At 34.6% G+C, this 13827-nt stretch overlaps 1 protein-coding gene across 1 annotated transcript; it reads left to right on the top strand.

Moving 5' to 3' along the window:
- Positions 1 to 181: 181 nt before the first annotated feature.
- Positions 182 to 12863, top strand: LOC132562898 (COP9 signalosome complex subunit 4-like). The gene is made up of 11 exons (XM_060227673.1): positions 182 to 264; positions 3733 to 3812; positions 4559 to 4710; positions 6904 to 7007; positions 7275 to 7428; positions 8042 to 8192; positions 8620 to 8704; positions 8863 to 8948; positions 10091 to 10206; positions 11801 to 11885; positions 12194 to 12863. Exons 1-11 carry the CDS (start codon positions 182 to 184, stop codon positions 12325 to 12327), a joined length of 1230 nt encoding a protein of 409 aa, XP_060083656.1. The 3' UTR covers positions 12328 to 12863.
- The last annotated feature ends 964 nt before the right edge of the window (positions 12864 to 13827 follow it).

Genomic DNA, 13827 nt, shown 5'->3' with positions numbered 1-13827 from the left:
TTTGATTGGTATCGACAATGTAAATATTTAAAGAAAAAAATAAAAAACTAACTGAGACATAAAAAATCTTAATCTTTTCAGTTGTTAAGTATACATTAAACGGAACTGTTAGTAATATGAGTTATTTTAAGAAATAATTATATTTAACCCAACGAAATAAGAGGAATACACTTGCTGCAAAATGGCGACTTCCATTCGTCAACAACTTTCGCAGCTCGCTAGCCTTTCACATTCAGGGGGATCTCACAAAGAAGTCACAGAAAAGTATGGTCCATGGTGTTACTTAGTGCATTTAGTCTTTAACACTGAGTAGATCGTGTACACATAGGCATTAGTTCAATAATATTTATCTTTCCTTTTGTTCCCCGATATGTCATGATCGCTCCACAGTACAGTATCGTCTGGACATCGGTTCCGGACCGTTATGTATTTCGGAACGGCCGTTTTGGCAAGGGCGTATCGCTATTGACCTGCGTGACCTCGCACCCGGATATTCTTTTGTTGCTGTAACATGTGACGCTTCCAAAAAGAATAAAAGATAGTTATTGAATCCATTCACCATAAAATATTCTTGAGTAAATATTTCATTAGCAAATTTGTATATTTTTTAATACGCTTTTTCCCATCCTCCCAGATATGATGAAACAACCAATCAATCCATCCTTGGATGTCACTGTTTTGTTGTCGTCTGTCAAGTGAATGAAAATCGATCATGAATAATAACACCTTCTTGCAATTTTGTTGACTACATTAGTCCAAACATGCACATCTTATATTCGAAAAGTTGTGATTTTTTTAAATACTCACTTTTGATGACTCATTTCTGATTTCAGTGAACTTGTAAATTATAGACTAACCAATGAAAAATTAATTTGATCTAAATAGTTATGTTATACCAAATTATGTTGTTATGTTTATGTGAACACCCAAAAGAAGAAGAATCGTCATTATAGAAGTCAGGATACCACAAAAACATTCTTGGTTGAAAGTATGAAGAAAATAAATTATGGTTAACTGGTTAGTGTTAAAAGAAATGCTGCAGTGGGTGATGAATTGTGCAAAATGTGTGCTTGTGTATATATTGTGTCATCATGATATTGAATTTCATTTAGTAATGTTTAAATGTAAGTCAAACAAATTCAGGAAAGCTAAATGCTCTCATAGTATTTCAATTAACATTAGCTACAGGTAAAGTGCAGAGCATGTACTTTCCATGTCTTTCACTTCTGGATGCTCTTGGGCCTCTTGTCCTGGATGTGAATGAAGTGTGGACTACACATGTTACGGGTATAGAGCTTCCCTCGCACACCTTTGGTGCCTGAAGAGCTCTGATCTTACATATCTTTTATGACTGTAGATGAAGCAAAATTAGGTCCTGTGTGTCAGATGTGTTCATGCATGCATCAGTTTGGGGAAACCACAAATTTGCATATAATGCACGACTTGCCTCTTATATGCCAATAGCTATGTGGATTTGAAACTAGAATTAGCCAGATTCATTTAAATTGTAAATTTACTGTAAAAGTTGCATTAATTAATAACTATTTTAAAATTTTTTTTTACAAAAAAAGATGTCTATTGAAGTGTCAGCTGCACGGAAACTTGATGTAGATGTCACTGCTGTAGATACTGTATGTATTTTTGATATTTTCCTTCTTGCAAATAAAATTGATTTTTGCATTTGTGTGATGTTTCGTGACTATAAATAAATGTGCCTTGAACAAAAAATTTGAAAAAGCTAAATTCAAAGTGATTTCAGCTATTTTTGGTATCAAATCCATCCTTTGCTTGTGTTTAATAAGCACGTTTGTGGTTTTACCTGACCTGTCCATCTGTCCCATCCCATCTGGGGAGCCATGTAGTATAAATAGGATGTTGAGATTTACTGAAATATTGGCCACACCTTAAGATAACATTCAATTATAAGCCTGCCTGATCCTTTGGAAGGTGCTACAATTTATTAGTCACAGCTTCATACAGCAGCCTTGTGTGAAATGTGAATCTTGAGCTTGACCACTTTAATTCAGTCAAGAATGGTGTTGTGTGTTCCTGGGTACCATCTATTATCATGAAATGATATTACTCATCCACATGGTTTTTAGCCTGCCATCATCACATGGTTGGCTATTCAAAGCATCCTTACATTCATAGTCTATGGTCTTTATGTTCGTCCGTCAGTAAACAATTTTTGTTAGCTTTATTTCTTGAGAAGTACGTGGAAGATCTTTTTCAAATTTCATATGTAGGTTCCCCTGGGTCCCTAGTTGTGCCCATTTGATTTTGGGACTGATCAGAAGAACAAAATGGCCGACAGGCAGCAATCTTGGATTTTGACTTTGAAAACTTGTGAATCAGTATTTCTTGAGAACTACCTGCTTGGGTCTTTCTCAAATGTCATATATAGGTTCCGTTGGTCCCTAATTGTGCCCATTTGATTTTGGGTCTCATCAGAAAACAAAGTGGCCAACAGGCAGCCATCTTGGATTTTGACTTTGAAAACTTGTTGGTCACTATTTCTTGAAAGCTACAGCTTAGATCTATCTCAATTTTCTTGAGTAGGTTTGATGTTGGGACTGGTCAGAAAAACAAAATCGCTTTTTCTTGAGACCTACTACATAGATCTTTCCAAAGTTCTTGTGTATGTTCCTCTTGGTCAGAAGTTGTGCCCATCTAATTTAACAGATTAACATTATTGTCGCTATTTCTGCAAAGGAATGTTCAAATTTCTTTTGATTAAGAGCAAAAGCAGAAAAAAGAAAATCCAGCTTTCAAAGAAGAAATAAAGATCCAATGATGTTGGGAGCCAGGACCTCTCTGGGATCTCTTGTTACGCTATTTAATGCTGCATATAATCAGTCTGAGGTGTAGTCTCTTATTGATTAGGCCCATAAAACCAGGGCTGGGACTTAGTCTTCCATTCCATCTGTCGGTCTCTGCATATGTGAAAATTTGTCAGTATTCTAGTGGCATCATGCCTGGAGGAATTTTCATCGAACCTTGCAAAAATTATAAAGCATCAAATTATCTCGGACAAGTTCAAATTTCAGGGCAGTTAGGACAACGTCACCATTACTTTTTTTAGAAAATCTTTATCAGCGCTCTAGCTGCTTCACTTTTTACAAGATTTTGATCACGTGCAAATTACCATAACATTTTTATACATTGGTGATGAAACTGTATTGTCACATTGTCATTCTTATTCATTGCATTGAACCATTTAAATTAGTTCCAAACTAATTGATTTTTTTTTTTCAAATTTACACCATTGTCCAAACAGTATCACCTATATAGATTGTTACTATGTAATAGCTTGAAGGGGCCAGTAGGTGATGTGTATTGCTTTAGCAATACTCAGTATGCTTGTAGGGGCTGCAGTGGTCAAGAAGTTGAGGCTTCTGGCAGCCTTTATCACTAGCATTCTACCTATGGGTGGCAGGTTCAAGACCTACCTGGGGCAGTTGCCAGGTACTGGCCGCAGGTTGGTGGTTTCTTCTCAGGGAACTCTGGTTTCCTCCACCACCTGGTATGTTCTTTAATGACTATCATGGCATTTACAGGACATAAAGCAATAATAAAGAAACAATATGCTTGTTTATTAAAACCCTTAGTAATACAAAGATCATGTATGGTACATTGCTGAATCTCTAATGTTTGACAGTATTACAAACTGTTATTGTTAAATAAATATACGATATTGCCATTTTAATAGATTTTTTCCTAATTGTTTTACAGGTACAGAGGGATACTGGAAACTATATTAAAAACAGGTGACAGTGACCTAGTTCCATGTCTTCAAGCTTTTGTGGAGGCTTGTAAGTGTATTGTAAACTACTTATTGTTACCAAAATAATTTGAGTAAGTGAACTCTATGTAAATTAAAGTAGATTTTGTTTCTTTGATATTGGGAACGAGAATAAAACAAAGTAAATATGATACTTCAGATGGGATTGGAAATAGGGGACCTAACATCATTAGTATACAAGGTGTCATTTAAGGATTTTGTTGGTCATTGATCTGTTCAATCTTTATTTGAAAACAAAAACAAATTGGCCATGAGAGGGAATTTTTGTTCTCATGGTATAGCCTTAATTTGCAAGAAGTTTTTGATGACTCAGGACCCCATGATCACAAATCAAATTTTGGCGTTTGATGCATTTAACAGAGACTGTAAAATCATGTTTTTTGGGGGCTCAGTTTTCATGGTTTTTTAAAAAAAAAATCACAATTTCCTAGATATTTGGTTTTGTCAATTATTACAACTCAATATAATTTGTGGAATAAGTAAGAGTAACCACATGAAATCAAATACACCCCCCCCCACCTCTCCTCTCCCTCCACACACACCCACACACAAAAATTTTTAAAGATTTTACAGTAGTTAACAACATTGGCGATATGATGCCTTGTCATGAGAAGTCTTATACCATGGTACCAGTAGCCTATTTCTATCAAATGTAAGGAATTCTCATTCAGATTATTGTATCTTACAAGCTGTATATGAACATGGTCTTAACTTTTATTACATTACAATATTTCAAATAAAATTAAACATTCACAGTGGTCAACGAAAATGTGAGTCTTGTGATATCACGTCAGTTGCTGTCAGACTTTTGCAGTCATCTGTCCAAGCTGAGTGACCCTCTTGCCAAGCAAGTGGCCCACTTCACTCTTGAGAAGGTCCACACACGAGTTATCTCATTTGAGGAGCAGGTAAGCACTTTGTAGTGTATAATCTATGATCACGATATTTTCCAACATTAAGCCTTACTTAGTGATAACCTATCTATTTTGCATTGCAGATCATTAGAAGTGGTCCCCAAGGAGTTTGACTTAGGTTGGATGTGGAGAGGGAAGGGAGGGGGTGTTAACATGAAAAATTTTAAATGCAGGTCATGATCTGGAAACAAAACTAAAATTTGCCAATAGCTTCATATAGTTCGCTGACTGCTCTTGACCTTTGGCATACCTTTGAAATACTTTCTGAGGTCACATTGGTGATCAGAGAATCATACTCAGTAATCTAACTATGAATATATATAGAAATGATAGCATTCACTATAAAGGATTTGCCACTATTCTATATGGTTCTTGTGTTGCCTGCAGAGCTGGCGGACACTTAGGGATCACTTTTTCCATAATCACGCATGGTCGGTAGCGTCCGTATGAAACTTTTGAATTATCAAAATGAAAGTTAGTATATGGCTTCTTATTGGAAGGGTACAGATTAAGATTGATTCCCAGCTCTCTGTGACTATGCTGATAGAGTTATGCCATTTTGAACTCCAATTCTTTGGGAATATTGTGTTCTGGAATTTTCTTGGTCATTCTTTGAGTTATCAAAACGCAATTTTGTATATGAGTTCTTGGTCAAAAGTTACGCACCGAGTTTGCTTCTTGGCAGTCTGTAACCCTTCTTGGCAGTGATATGTCCCTTTGAACTTGGAAAATTTCTCAGGAATATTGCTTTGCGCAGTTTTCCCCATATGCTTTGAGTTATAGAAATGCAATTTGGTATTACAACTTTATGGTTGAATGTTGCACAACCAGTTCGATTTCTGGGTGACCGTGACACTTTATGCAGGTGACACATACAGTTCCGAGGAAGTCTTGTCTTGTATATGACTATCTCTTTCTTGTTTACTGGGTATTTCAATACAGCATTGTGAAATATTTAGATTAGAAATGAAGACAAATTCAGAAGGATATATGTTGGAATGCGACCTCATATCTACATTAGCTTGGTTTAACTCCGTGGGATCAACTATTCATACATGGACACTTCCTCTGGAAATACCAAGAAAAGAAAGTAAAAAATCAGATCTGATATAACAAGTGTACATGGTTTGATTTTAATTGAATGATATCATCTGATTTACAAGAAGAGAAATGTTTTTCATAGTGTTGCCCTTGGCTATCACTCGGCTCATGTACTCTTTGATAGGTGGAGATCATGAACTGAAATTTGGTATACAGTTGTACATTTGTTAAAACAGGAGATACTGGTCATGTTCTTTGTCGGTCCTGACAACTCAGTGTTAGCTCACATGGCCCGAACTGCCAATTTAGCTTATGCAATGGCGCGGCATCCATCGTCTGTCTGTCCAGCATCAACCTTTTTCTTTAAATAACTGCTTCTCAATAACCAATGGACCAAATGTTTTGATATTGAGCTGGTATGTTCCTAGGATGAAGCTTGAAAAAGTTTGCAAAAAGAAATGGCCTTGACTCTTATTCAAGGTCACATCTATCAAATTCATTAAAACATTTAAATGACTTCTTCTCAGGAACTAAAAGCCTTAGAGGCATGATATTTGGCTGGTGTATTCCTAGGATGAAGCCTGACAAATATTTTGGAAAGAAATGACCTTGACCCATTTTCAAGATTTAAACAATTTCTTCTCATGAATGAAAAGGCCTTCATGAATGATGTTTGGCTGGTATGTTCTTAGGATAAAGCCCAACAATGTTTGCGAAAAGAAATGACCTTGACCTATTTTCAATGTCACAGGGGTCAAATTTGTTAAAACATTTAAATGACTTCTTCTCATGAATTAAAGGCCTAGAGGCATGATGTTTGGTTGGTATATATATACCAGGTTAGCCCTGCAGGCCCATTGGGCCTGTTGTTCCAAAGTTATGATCCTTGAACTTAAATGATTTCAAGAAATTATCATTTGCTGCTCATCTCTCAGAGCTGGATGAGGATACTGAACTGAATTATAAAAGAAATTTCTAAGAGATGCCGGTCAAGATATTTTGGTCAGGTCACCTTTTTTTCCCCAGCATTAGGGCCCTTGAAATCCAAGAATTTCTTTGTAAATAAAGTAACTTGAAACATTAAACTGTGTTTTAACAAGTTTTGTGTTATTCTGATTTGTATATATTTTCACGGCCTGATTACAGGTGGCAGCCATAAGACAACACCTAGCAGACATTTATGAAAGGGAATTATCCTGGCGAGATGCAGCGAACGTGTTGGTGGGGATTCCCTTGGAGACAGGACAGAAGTAAGCCAGGAATTTGATTGATAAAAATCAGCTTCACATACTTTATATGATTATATAGTTAATGTGTTCTTGTGATTTTCTGGTGTATCAAGAAATGAAATATTCTTGTTACACCTGCGTAATGCCAAGGTACTTGTATGACAGTTTTGATGTGGGAACTGGTGGCTGACTTTGCAATACTTCAATTTGTTAATTTACATAAAAGCATCAGTTTGCCACAATCCAATATGCTTGTTGAAGGTGCTTTCCTTGATGTGTTATATTCAGGCAATATGCCACAGACTACAAACTGGAAACATACCTAAAGATAGCTAGACTTTACCTTGAAGATGAAGACCCTGTACAGGCAGAGGCTTACATCAACAGAGCATCTCTGCTCCAGGCAGATACCCGCAACGAGGAGCTTCAGATACACTACAAGGTAGAATACAACTAGAAAAAGTTGCTGATCACTTTTCTGTAGAATGTTTGTGTTTCTGTAGTACACACAATCTAGGTTATAGTCTTCTTTATAGATTGAACTTCTGCTGGAGTTGTTTCTAATATTTCTGTAAAATAACATTTTTTTATCTATCCAAATCAAAAATTGTCTGTAAATTTCATGGATAACAAATGCTATCAAAATATTTTTCTTGCTATTTTTTCAAGTATTAAATAAAATTGTGAAAAACGCTATCTTGAAATTTTATAGATGCTTTTAATAAGAAAACATCCCTTTTACTTCAAGGTTTTGGTAGAATCATGAAGATTTTAATTTTAACCCTTGATAAAAATCTACCATAGTAAAGTATTTAAAAGTTGTTGTTAGTGTGAAAATCTTCAGGAGAATGATGGCATACGTCTGTAAGAGGAAGGTGCTCTACACTCTCTTTTTTGTTTGCTTAGTTCTGACATCATTAGTCTGAATCTTTGGCAAGTTATAATGGAGGATATGTTGTCAGTTTTTGCCCATTTAATGCATGCAGTTCATTAGTCAGAAAACAAGACCAACAACTTGCTGGACACCTATACAACCTCTTGGTTCTGTTTTCCAGGCTTGTTATGCCCGTGTGCTAGACTATCGCAGAAAGTTTATTGAAGCAGCTCAGAGATATAATGAGCTATCATTCCGTACCCTGATAGCTGAGGAAGAGAGACTCACCTCACTGAAAAATGCACTCATTTGTACCATCCTTGCATCTGCAGGTATTTAAATATTCATATATATTTGTCTCTGTTTGTCTATTGGGAGTGATGTTGACTGGTTAGAATATTTAGGGTTTATGTGTTTAGGCAGCTATTTTAAGTTTACAGTTCAATTATTGTACTCAAGTGAAGGAAACATTTGAAAATGGCACAAAAAGCCAGATACAGGATGATGATGATTTGAAATGGCTGAGACGTTTTAGAAGTAGAACAGTATAAGGAAAATTTGTTCACTCAATTATATCAGCAAAAGTTTATGTTCCTAACCAGTGATTCAGGATTGCTTCACGATCAAACTTTTTTCTTCATTTCAAAATATGCTATTAGACCAAAAAGATCACACAGAAATTGGGCAGCAGGCTGTGCTTATACAAGCCCTCTCTCTTCTGCCATCATTTTATCAATGATATGTTTCTGTATTTTACAGGACAACAAAGATCAAGAATGTTAGCTACATTATTTAAAGATGAACGATGCCAGCAGTTACCAGCATACCACATACTAGAAAAAATGTAAGCCAATATCTTACTGGTTTAATCACTAAGTTATAGAGAATATGACAGTCTTTTCTGTCAAATTTCAAACTAAAAGTTTGAACAATTGTTGATTGTTTTTCATGGAATAGCCTAGAGCTTATGTAGTACTTTACAAGGATATTTCCAAATTTTAGGTATCTGGACAGAATTATCAGAAGCAGTGATTTACAGGAATTTGCCTCTTACTTACAATCTCACCAGAAAGCTGTTACTGCTGATGGTAAGTATTTAAATACACCTAAGTGTTCATAAAATATCATCTAATTGTTCCCCGTCATTATGGTAGAGAACATGAGATTTCTGCACTCTGTAATCAGATCAGCAGTGTGTTACTATGTCAGGGTATGTCTCTCTGCCAGGTAAAATTGCTTAAATCTGTTGGCTAGTTGTGATGTCACCCACTTCCAGTTCTAAGTTGTGTGTCCTTTACAACAAATTCTGATGACATGTTATTTTGTTTCATCAAATCTTCTTTAGACAAAATTCATTTTTACAGTTTATAATGATAATAGTGACAATGCTGCATGTCATTGTGTGTAAAAAGTTGCGTTCTTAATTAATCTTCCATTCATTTTCACTTGCCTTAAGGTAACTGGATTGTTTAAATTGTAGAGTGTTATATACTGGTCTCTATCTAAGTGTCTAGTACCATCAATAATGTCTATCGACACATATCGAACATTCATCCTTGCGTCCATTTCTTGTGAACGCAACTCCTCCTAAACTAATCATCAGATTTTAATGATTTTACGGTACTTTGATCTTTGATAGATTTATGCCATTTTCAACTTTGTATCTGTAGCTTGCTCTTAGTGGATCTTCATAAAACTTGCTCAATGTCACTAATACAATGGTTCGATGTGCATGAAGGGGCGATTTTACGGTTCATTGATTTTTGTAAGATTTATGATACAGACATGTTAAAAGTGATAATTAAAAGGACCAATCTTGATCTTTGTATTTTGTGGCAGCATATATTGTGTCCACGGCACTCTTGTTCCTTATTAGACTGGATGAAGCAAGATTTATTCTAAAATCAGAACTGCTATAAACCAATTTACATAACCACACTCAGACTTAGCTCTGGATGTTGTAGAATTTGTACTGGAATGGGACTTGATGACCCACTATAACCAAGACCAAGTCTTTTGTCATTATACTAATACCAAGGATCTGATTGTTGAATGTCTCAGAATTGGTAATAGATTAGGGATAATGTCATATTAGGTGTATATTGTGATTTGTGTGGAGGTTTGGGGTATAGGAAAGACAATGGATTGCTAATGATACTTTTTGCCTTCTTTTCCACCAATACATATATGTTGAAATTTACATGTATTAAAAGTATTTTGTATTTTGAAGGATCAACAATTCTAGACCGAGCAGTTATTGAGCACAACTTACTATCAGCAAGTAAGCTGTACAACAATATCTCTTTTGACGAACTTGGATCACTCCTAGAAATACCATCAACCAAGGTAATTTGGACACGTAGAATAAAAATATTGTATGAAGGGATTGATTTTATTTCTATACCAAGTGAGGACTAATATTTGTCACCTATCACATTAAGCATTTTTATTGCCCTGAATGCTCTGTATTCTGTATATTTGAGAAGACGTGGGGAGGCAGGGAGGGGAAAGCAAATATTTGATGGTTGTCCCAGTTTGGACTGGTTCATAGGACTTAAGTTTGCATTTCTCTTTACCTAGGTATCCATGTGGACAAACTGATAAAATATATTTCCTTAACTTTTGATTGATGTTCAATGTTTGCTGCATATTTATCTTTGATGACCAAGAATATAGCAAAATTAGATTCCCTTTGAATATTACAAACTATACAGTGATGTAACTGAAAGTGTGACAGAAATGAAATTAGATTCCCTTTGAATATTACAAACTATACAGTGATATACCTGAAAGTGTGACAGAAATGAAATTAGATTCCCTTTGAATATTACAAACTATACAGTGATGTACCTGAAAGTGTGACTAAACAGAAATAAAATTAGATTCCCTTTGAATATTACAAACTATACAGTGATGTACCTGAAAGTGTGACAGAAATAAAATTAGATTCCCTTTGAATATTACAAACTATACAGTGATGTACCTGAAAGTGTGACAGAAATGAAATTAGATTCCCTTTGAATATTACAAACTATACAGTGATGTACCTGAAAGTGTGACAGAAATAAAATTAGATTCCCTTTGAATATTACAAACTATACAGTGATGTACCTGAAAGTGTGACGGAAATAAAATTAGATTCCCTTTGAATATTACAAACTATACAGTGATGTACCTGAAAGTGTGACAGAAATGAAATTAGATTCCCTTTGAATATTACAAACTATACAGTGATGTACCTGAAAGTGTGACTAAACAGAAATAAAATTAGATTCCCTTTGAATATTACAAACTATACAGTGATAAACCTGACAGTGTGACAGAAATAAGATTATATCCGATTTGATTATATCACATAGTTATACACCGCCGGAAGCGGTGGTATATTGGCGTCATCTTCTCCGTCTGTCCATCTGTACGTCCGTACGTCCATTTCTTGTGAAAGCAACTCCTCTTAAACTAATCAGATTTTCACGAAACTTGCTCAATGTCACTACTACAATGGGTAGATGTGCATGAAGGGTGATTTTTCAGTTCTTTGATTTTTGTAAGATTTATGCCATTTTCAACTTCGTATCTGTAGCTTGCTCTTAGTGGAGCTTTGTGAACACAACTACTCCTAAACTAATGATCAGATTTTCACTAAACTTGCTCAATGTCACTACTACAATGGTTGGATGTGCTGGAAGTGGCGATTTTACGGTTTTTCTTGATCTTTATGTTTTGTGGCGGCATATATTGTGTCCATGGCACTCTTGTAAACTAATGTGTTCTGCCATGTAAAATTTCCATTTCATAAATATTATATGATTCAAACAATAGATTTATTGACGTCAAAAGTAATTGATGTTGCACAAATGTCTTGGTATTGTTTGAGGTCAATTTTGTCGAATCACAAGTATCACTTTTTCTTAAGGAAAGTTAATTGATTTTTTTAAAGGCAGAAAAGATTGCTTCCCAGATGATAACAGAGGAGAGAATGAATGGCTGTATAGATCAGATTGACTCCATTGTACATTTTGAAGGTAGAACTAATATTACTACTTTGGCAAATATCTGTAAATTATGATAATGTAATTATCTCCCCTTGCTTGATGAGACTGAAGTTTCAAAATATTAGCAATAAATATAAGTATTGGAACTATTTGGTTTGTATGAAAATTGTTCTTCAACTATGCAATTGCAGAAATTGTTTTTTCAGGTCACTGATTTTTCTTTGTTCATACTGTTTAAAAAACTGCAGCAAAAAAGGTGAAAAGAGGAAAATGAATTAAACAAAATAAAATGAAGTCAAATATCTGAAATATACCGGTTCTCTTAATTATTATTTCAGACCGTGAAGCATTACCTACATGGGATAAGCAAATACAGAGTTTGTGTTTCCAAGTCAACCAGATCATCGAGAAAATTGACCAAACTGCACCAGACTGGATGGTCAAGTTCATGGAATCACAAATGGCACAGTAACTGCAGACTGACCAGATGACCAGAGTTAATCTAAATAAGTGAGGAATTGTGAGATGTTGACATATGATTCAACTGAAATGGATGCAAGATGATGCATGTTGCATGTTATGTGAAGTTTTCAAAATATTTTTGACAGTCTAGGTAAACCTATTAATTTATACTGACACATTGTGGGGAAATTGTAAGCTCAGTAGTGCTATTGTAAACTTTTGCCTGAACATGTGGGTGTCATCTGATGAAGAATGGACAAAGGACAAATAATGTTAGAGCCCATAGGAAAAAAGAAATTATACAGAATGCCTGAAACAGAGTTATAAGAATTGTTCCATATTGTGTACGTTTAGCTGTATATGAGTATTCATATTCTCTGCGTTAATCAATATGGTCTCTGCTTCAGTCAGTCAGGTTAACTCAACGTAGAGTTATCCCCCTTGTATTTCAAAGAGGAAAAAAGGACATTAGAGTTTGTTCAACTCTTTAATTTACATTACATGTATAATGCAATTAATTATTGAAAATAAAATATTGCAAATAATTGATAAGGTCAAATGTTTTTTTCATGTCTTAAAATTTTGAATGGTTATCATTCTACTTGATAATCAACCTATAAAGGTTACATTTCCTAGTCCATGTGATGATGATGATGATGATGATGACGATGATGATGATGATTCAGGAAACTTGAGAATAAAATAGTAATATATATGTATTAAGTCATGCTTTAAGCTATATAGCACAGACTAAAATAGATAATAAATAGACTGGCTAGAATGACATTTCACACTTAACCTGGAATCTCTTGCTTGTCTACCTGTATGTGTTATGGGTACTTAGAGTGTACTCCATGCCAAAATTTATCTGTAAAAACATTCTATGAAGAATTTGCCTACATATATATGAATATCAACTTGCCTGTAATCAATATATTTCTGGAAGTTTAATATTCATTCTGCCCGATTAAAACAAGTAAAAAAAAAAATCTCATATTCAAGTACCCATATCAAACAGGAGTGTAGCATTAAAATGTACTCGCTAATCAAGTATCAATTAAATGTACATGATTAAACAACAAAAAGCGTCCAGGCTAGATCAGAAGCTGTTTACTGTTAAAATGATTCAATAATTCTTAATCTGGATCCAAAATTTGCAAGAAAATTTCACCGAAACAGCTTCTGTAAATAATGAAGTCATAGTTTGGTTTTTGAAGGTTTTGTACTATACTTAATAACGGAATAATATCAAATAAAACTTAATGAAAATGCTGCTTAGAAGTAGGATTATTCAGCTAAAACTTCAGTTTATATGAATGACAAAGAAAATGAGTCCGATTAACTCCTCACTCTCTCATATGATATACTGCTGTACTGATGTTTGGTCTTGCAACATTATCTTAAAAGATTGTTTTAATCAATGATTCAAATTTTTTGTGGTTTATTATGAAAGTTCTGAAACAAACAAAACATATTTTTCACAGGTATTGTGAAACAATTTTTTCTTAAA

This window comes from Ylistrum balloti, unplaced genomic scaffold (assembly GCF_031769215.1).
Source record: "Ylistrum balloti isolate Yb309-2 unplaced genomic scaffold, AGI_CSIRO_Ybal_v1 Utg371544, whole genome shotgun sequence".
Taxonomy (NCBI): Eukaryota; Metazoa; Mollusca; class Bivalvia; order Pectinida; family Pectinidae; genus Ylistrum; species Ylistrum balloti.
This window is presented reverse-complemented; position numbering and strand designations above follow the sequence as displayed.

Excerpts from the sequence above, each read along its gene's own strand:
- LOC132562898 (XM_060227673.1), top strand. The coding sequence starts at position 182 with ATGGCGACTTCCATTCGTCAACAACTTTCGCAGCTCGCTAGCCTTTCA. Across the intron at positions 3,813-4,558 it reads TCAAGCTTTTGTGGAGGCTT|TGGTCAACGAAAATGTGAGT; the intron begins GTAAGTGTATTG and ends AAACATTCACAG. Across the intron at positions 8,705-8,862 it reads TACCACATACTAGAAAAAAT|GTATCTGGACAGAATTATCA; the intron begins GTAAGCCAATAT and ends TCCAAATTTTAG.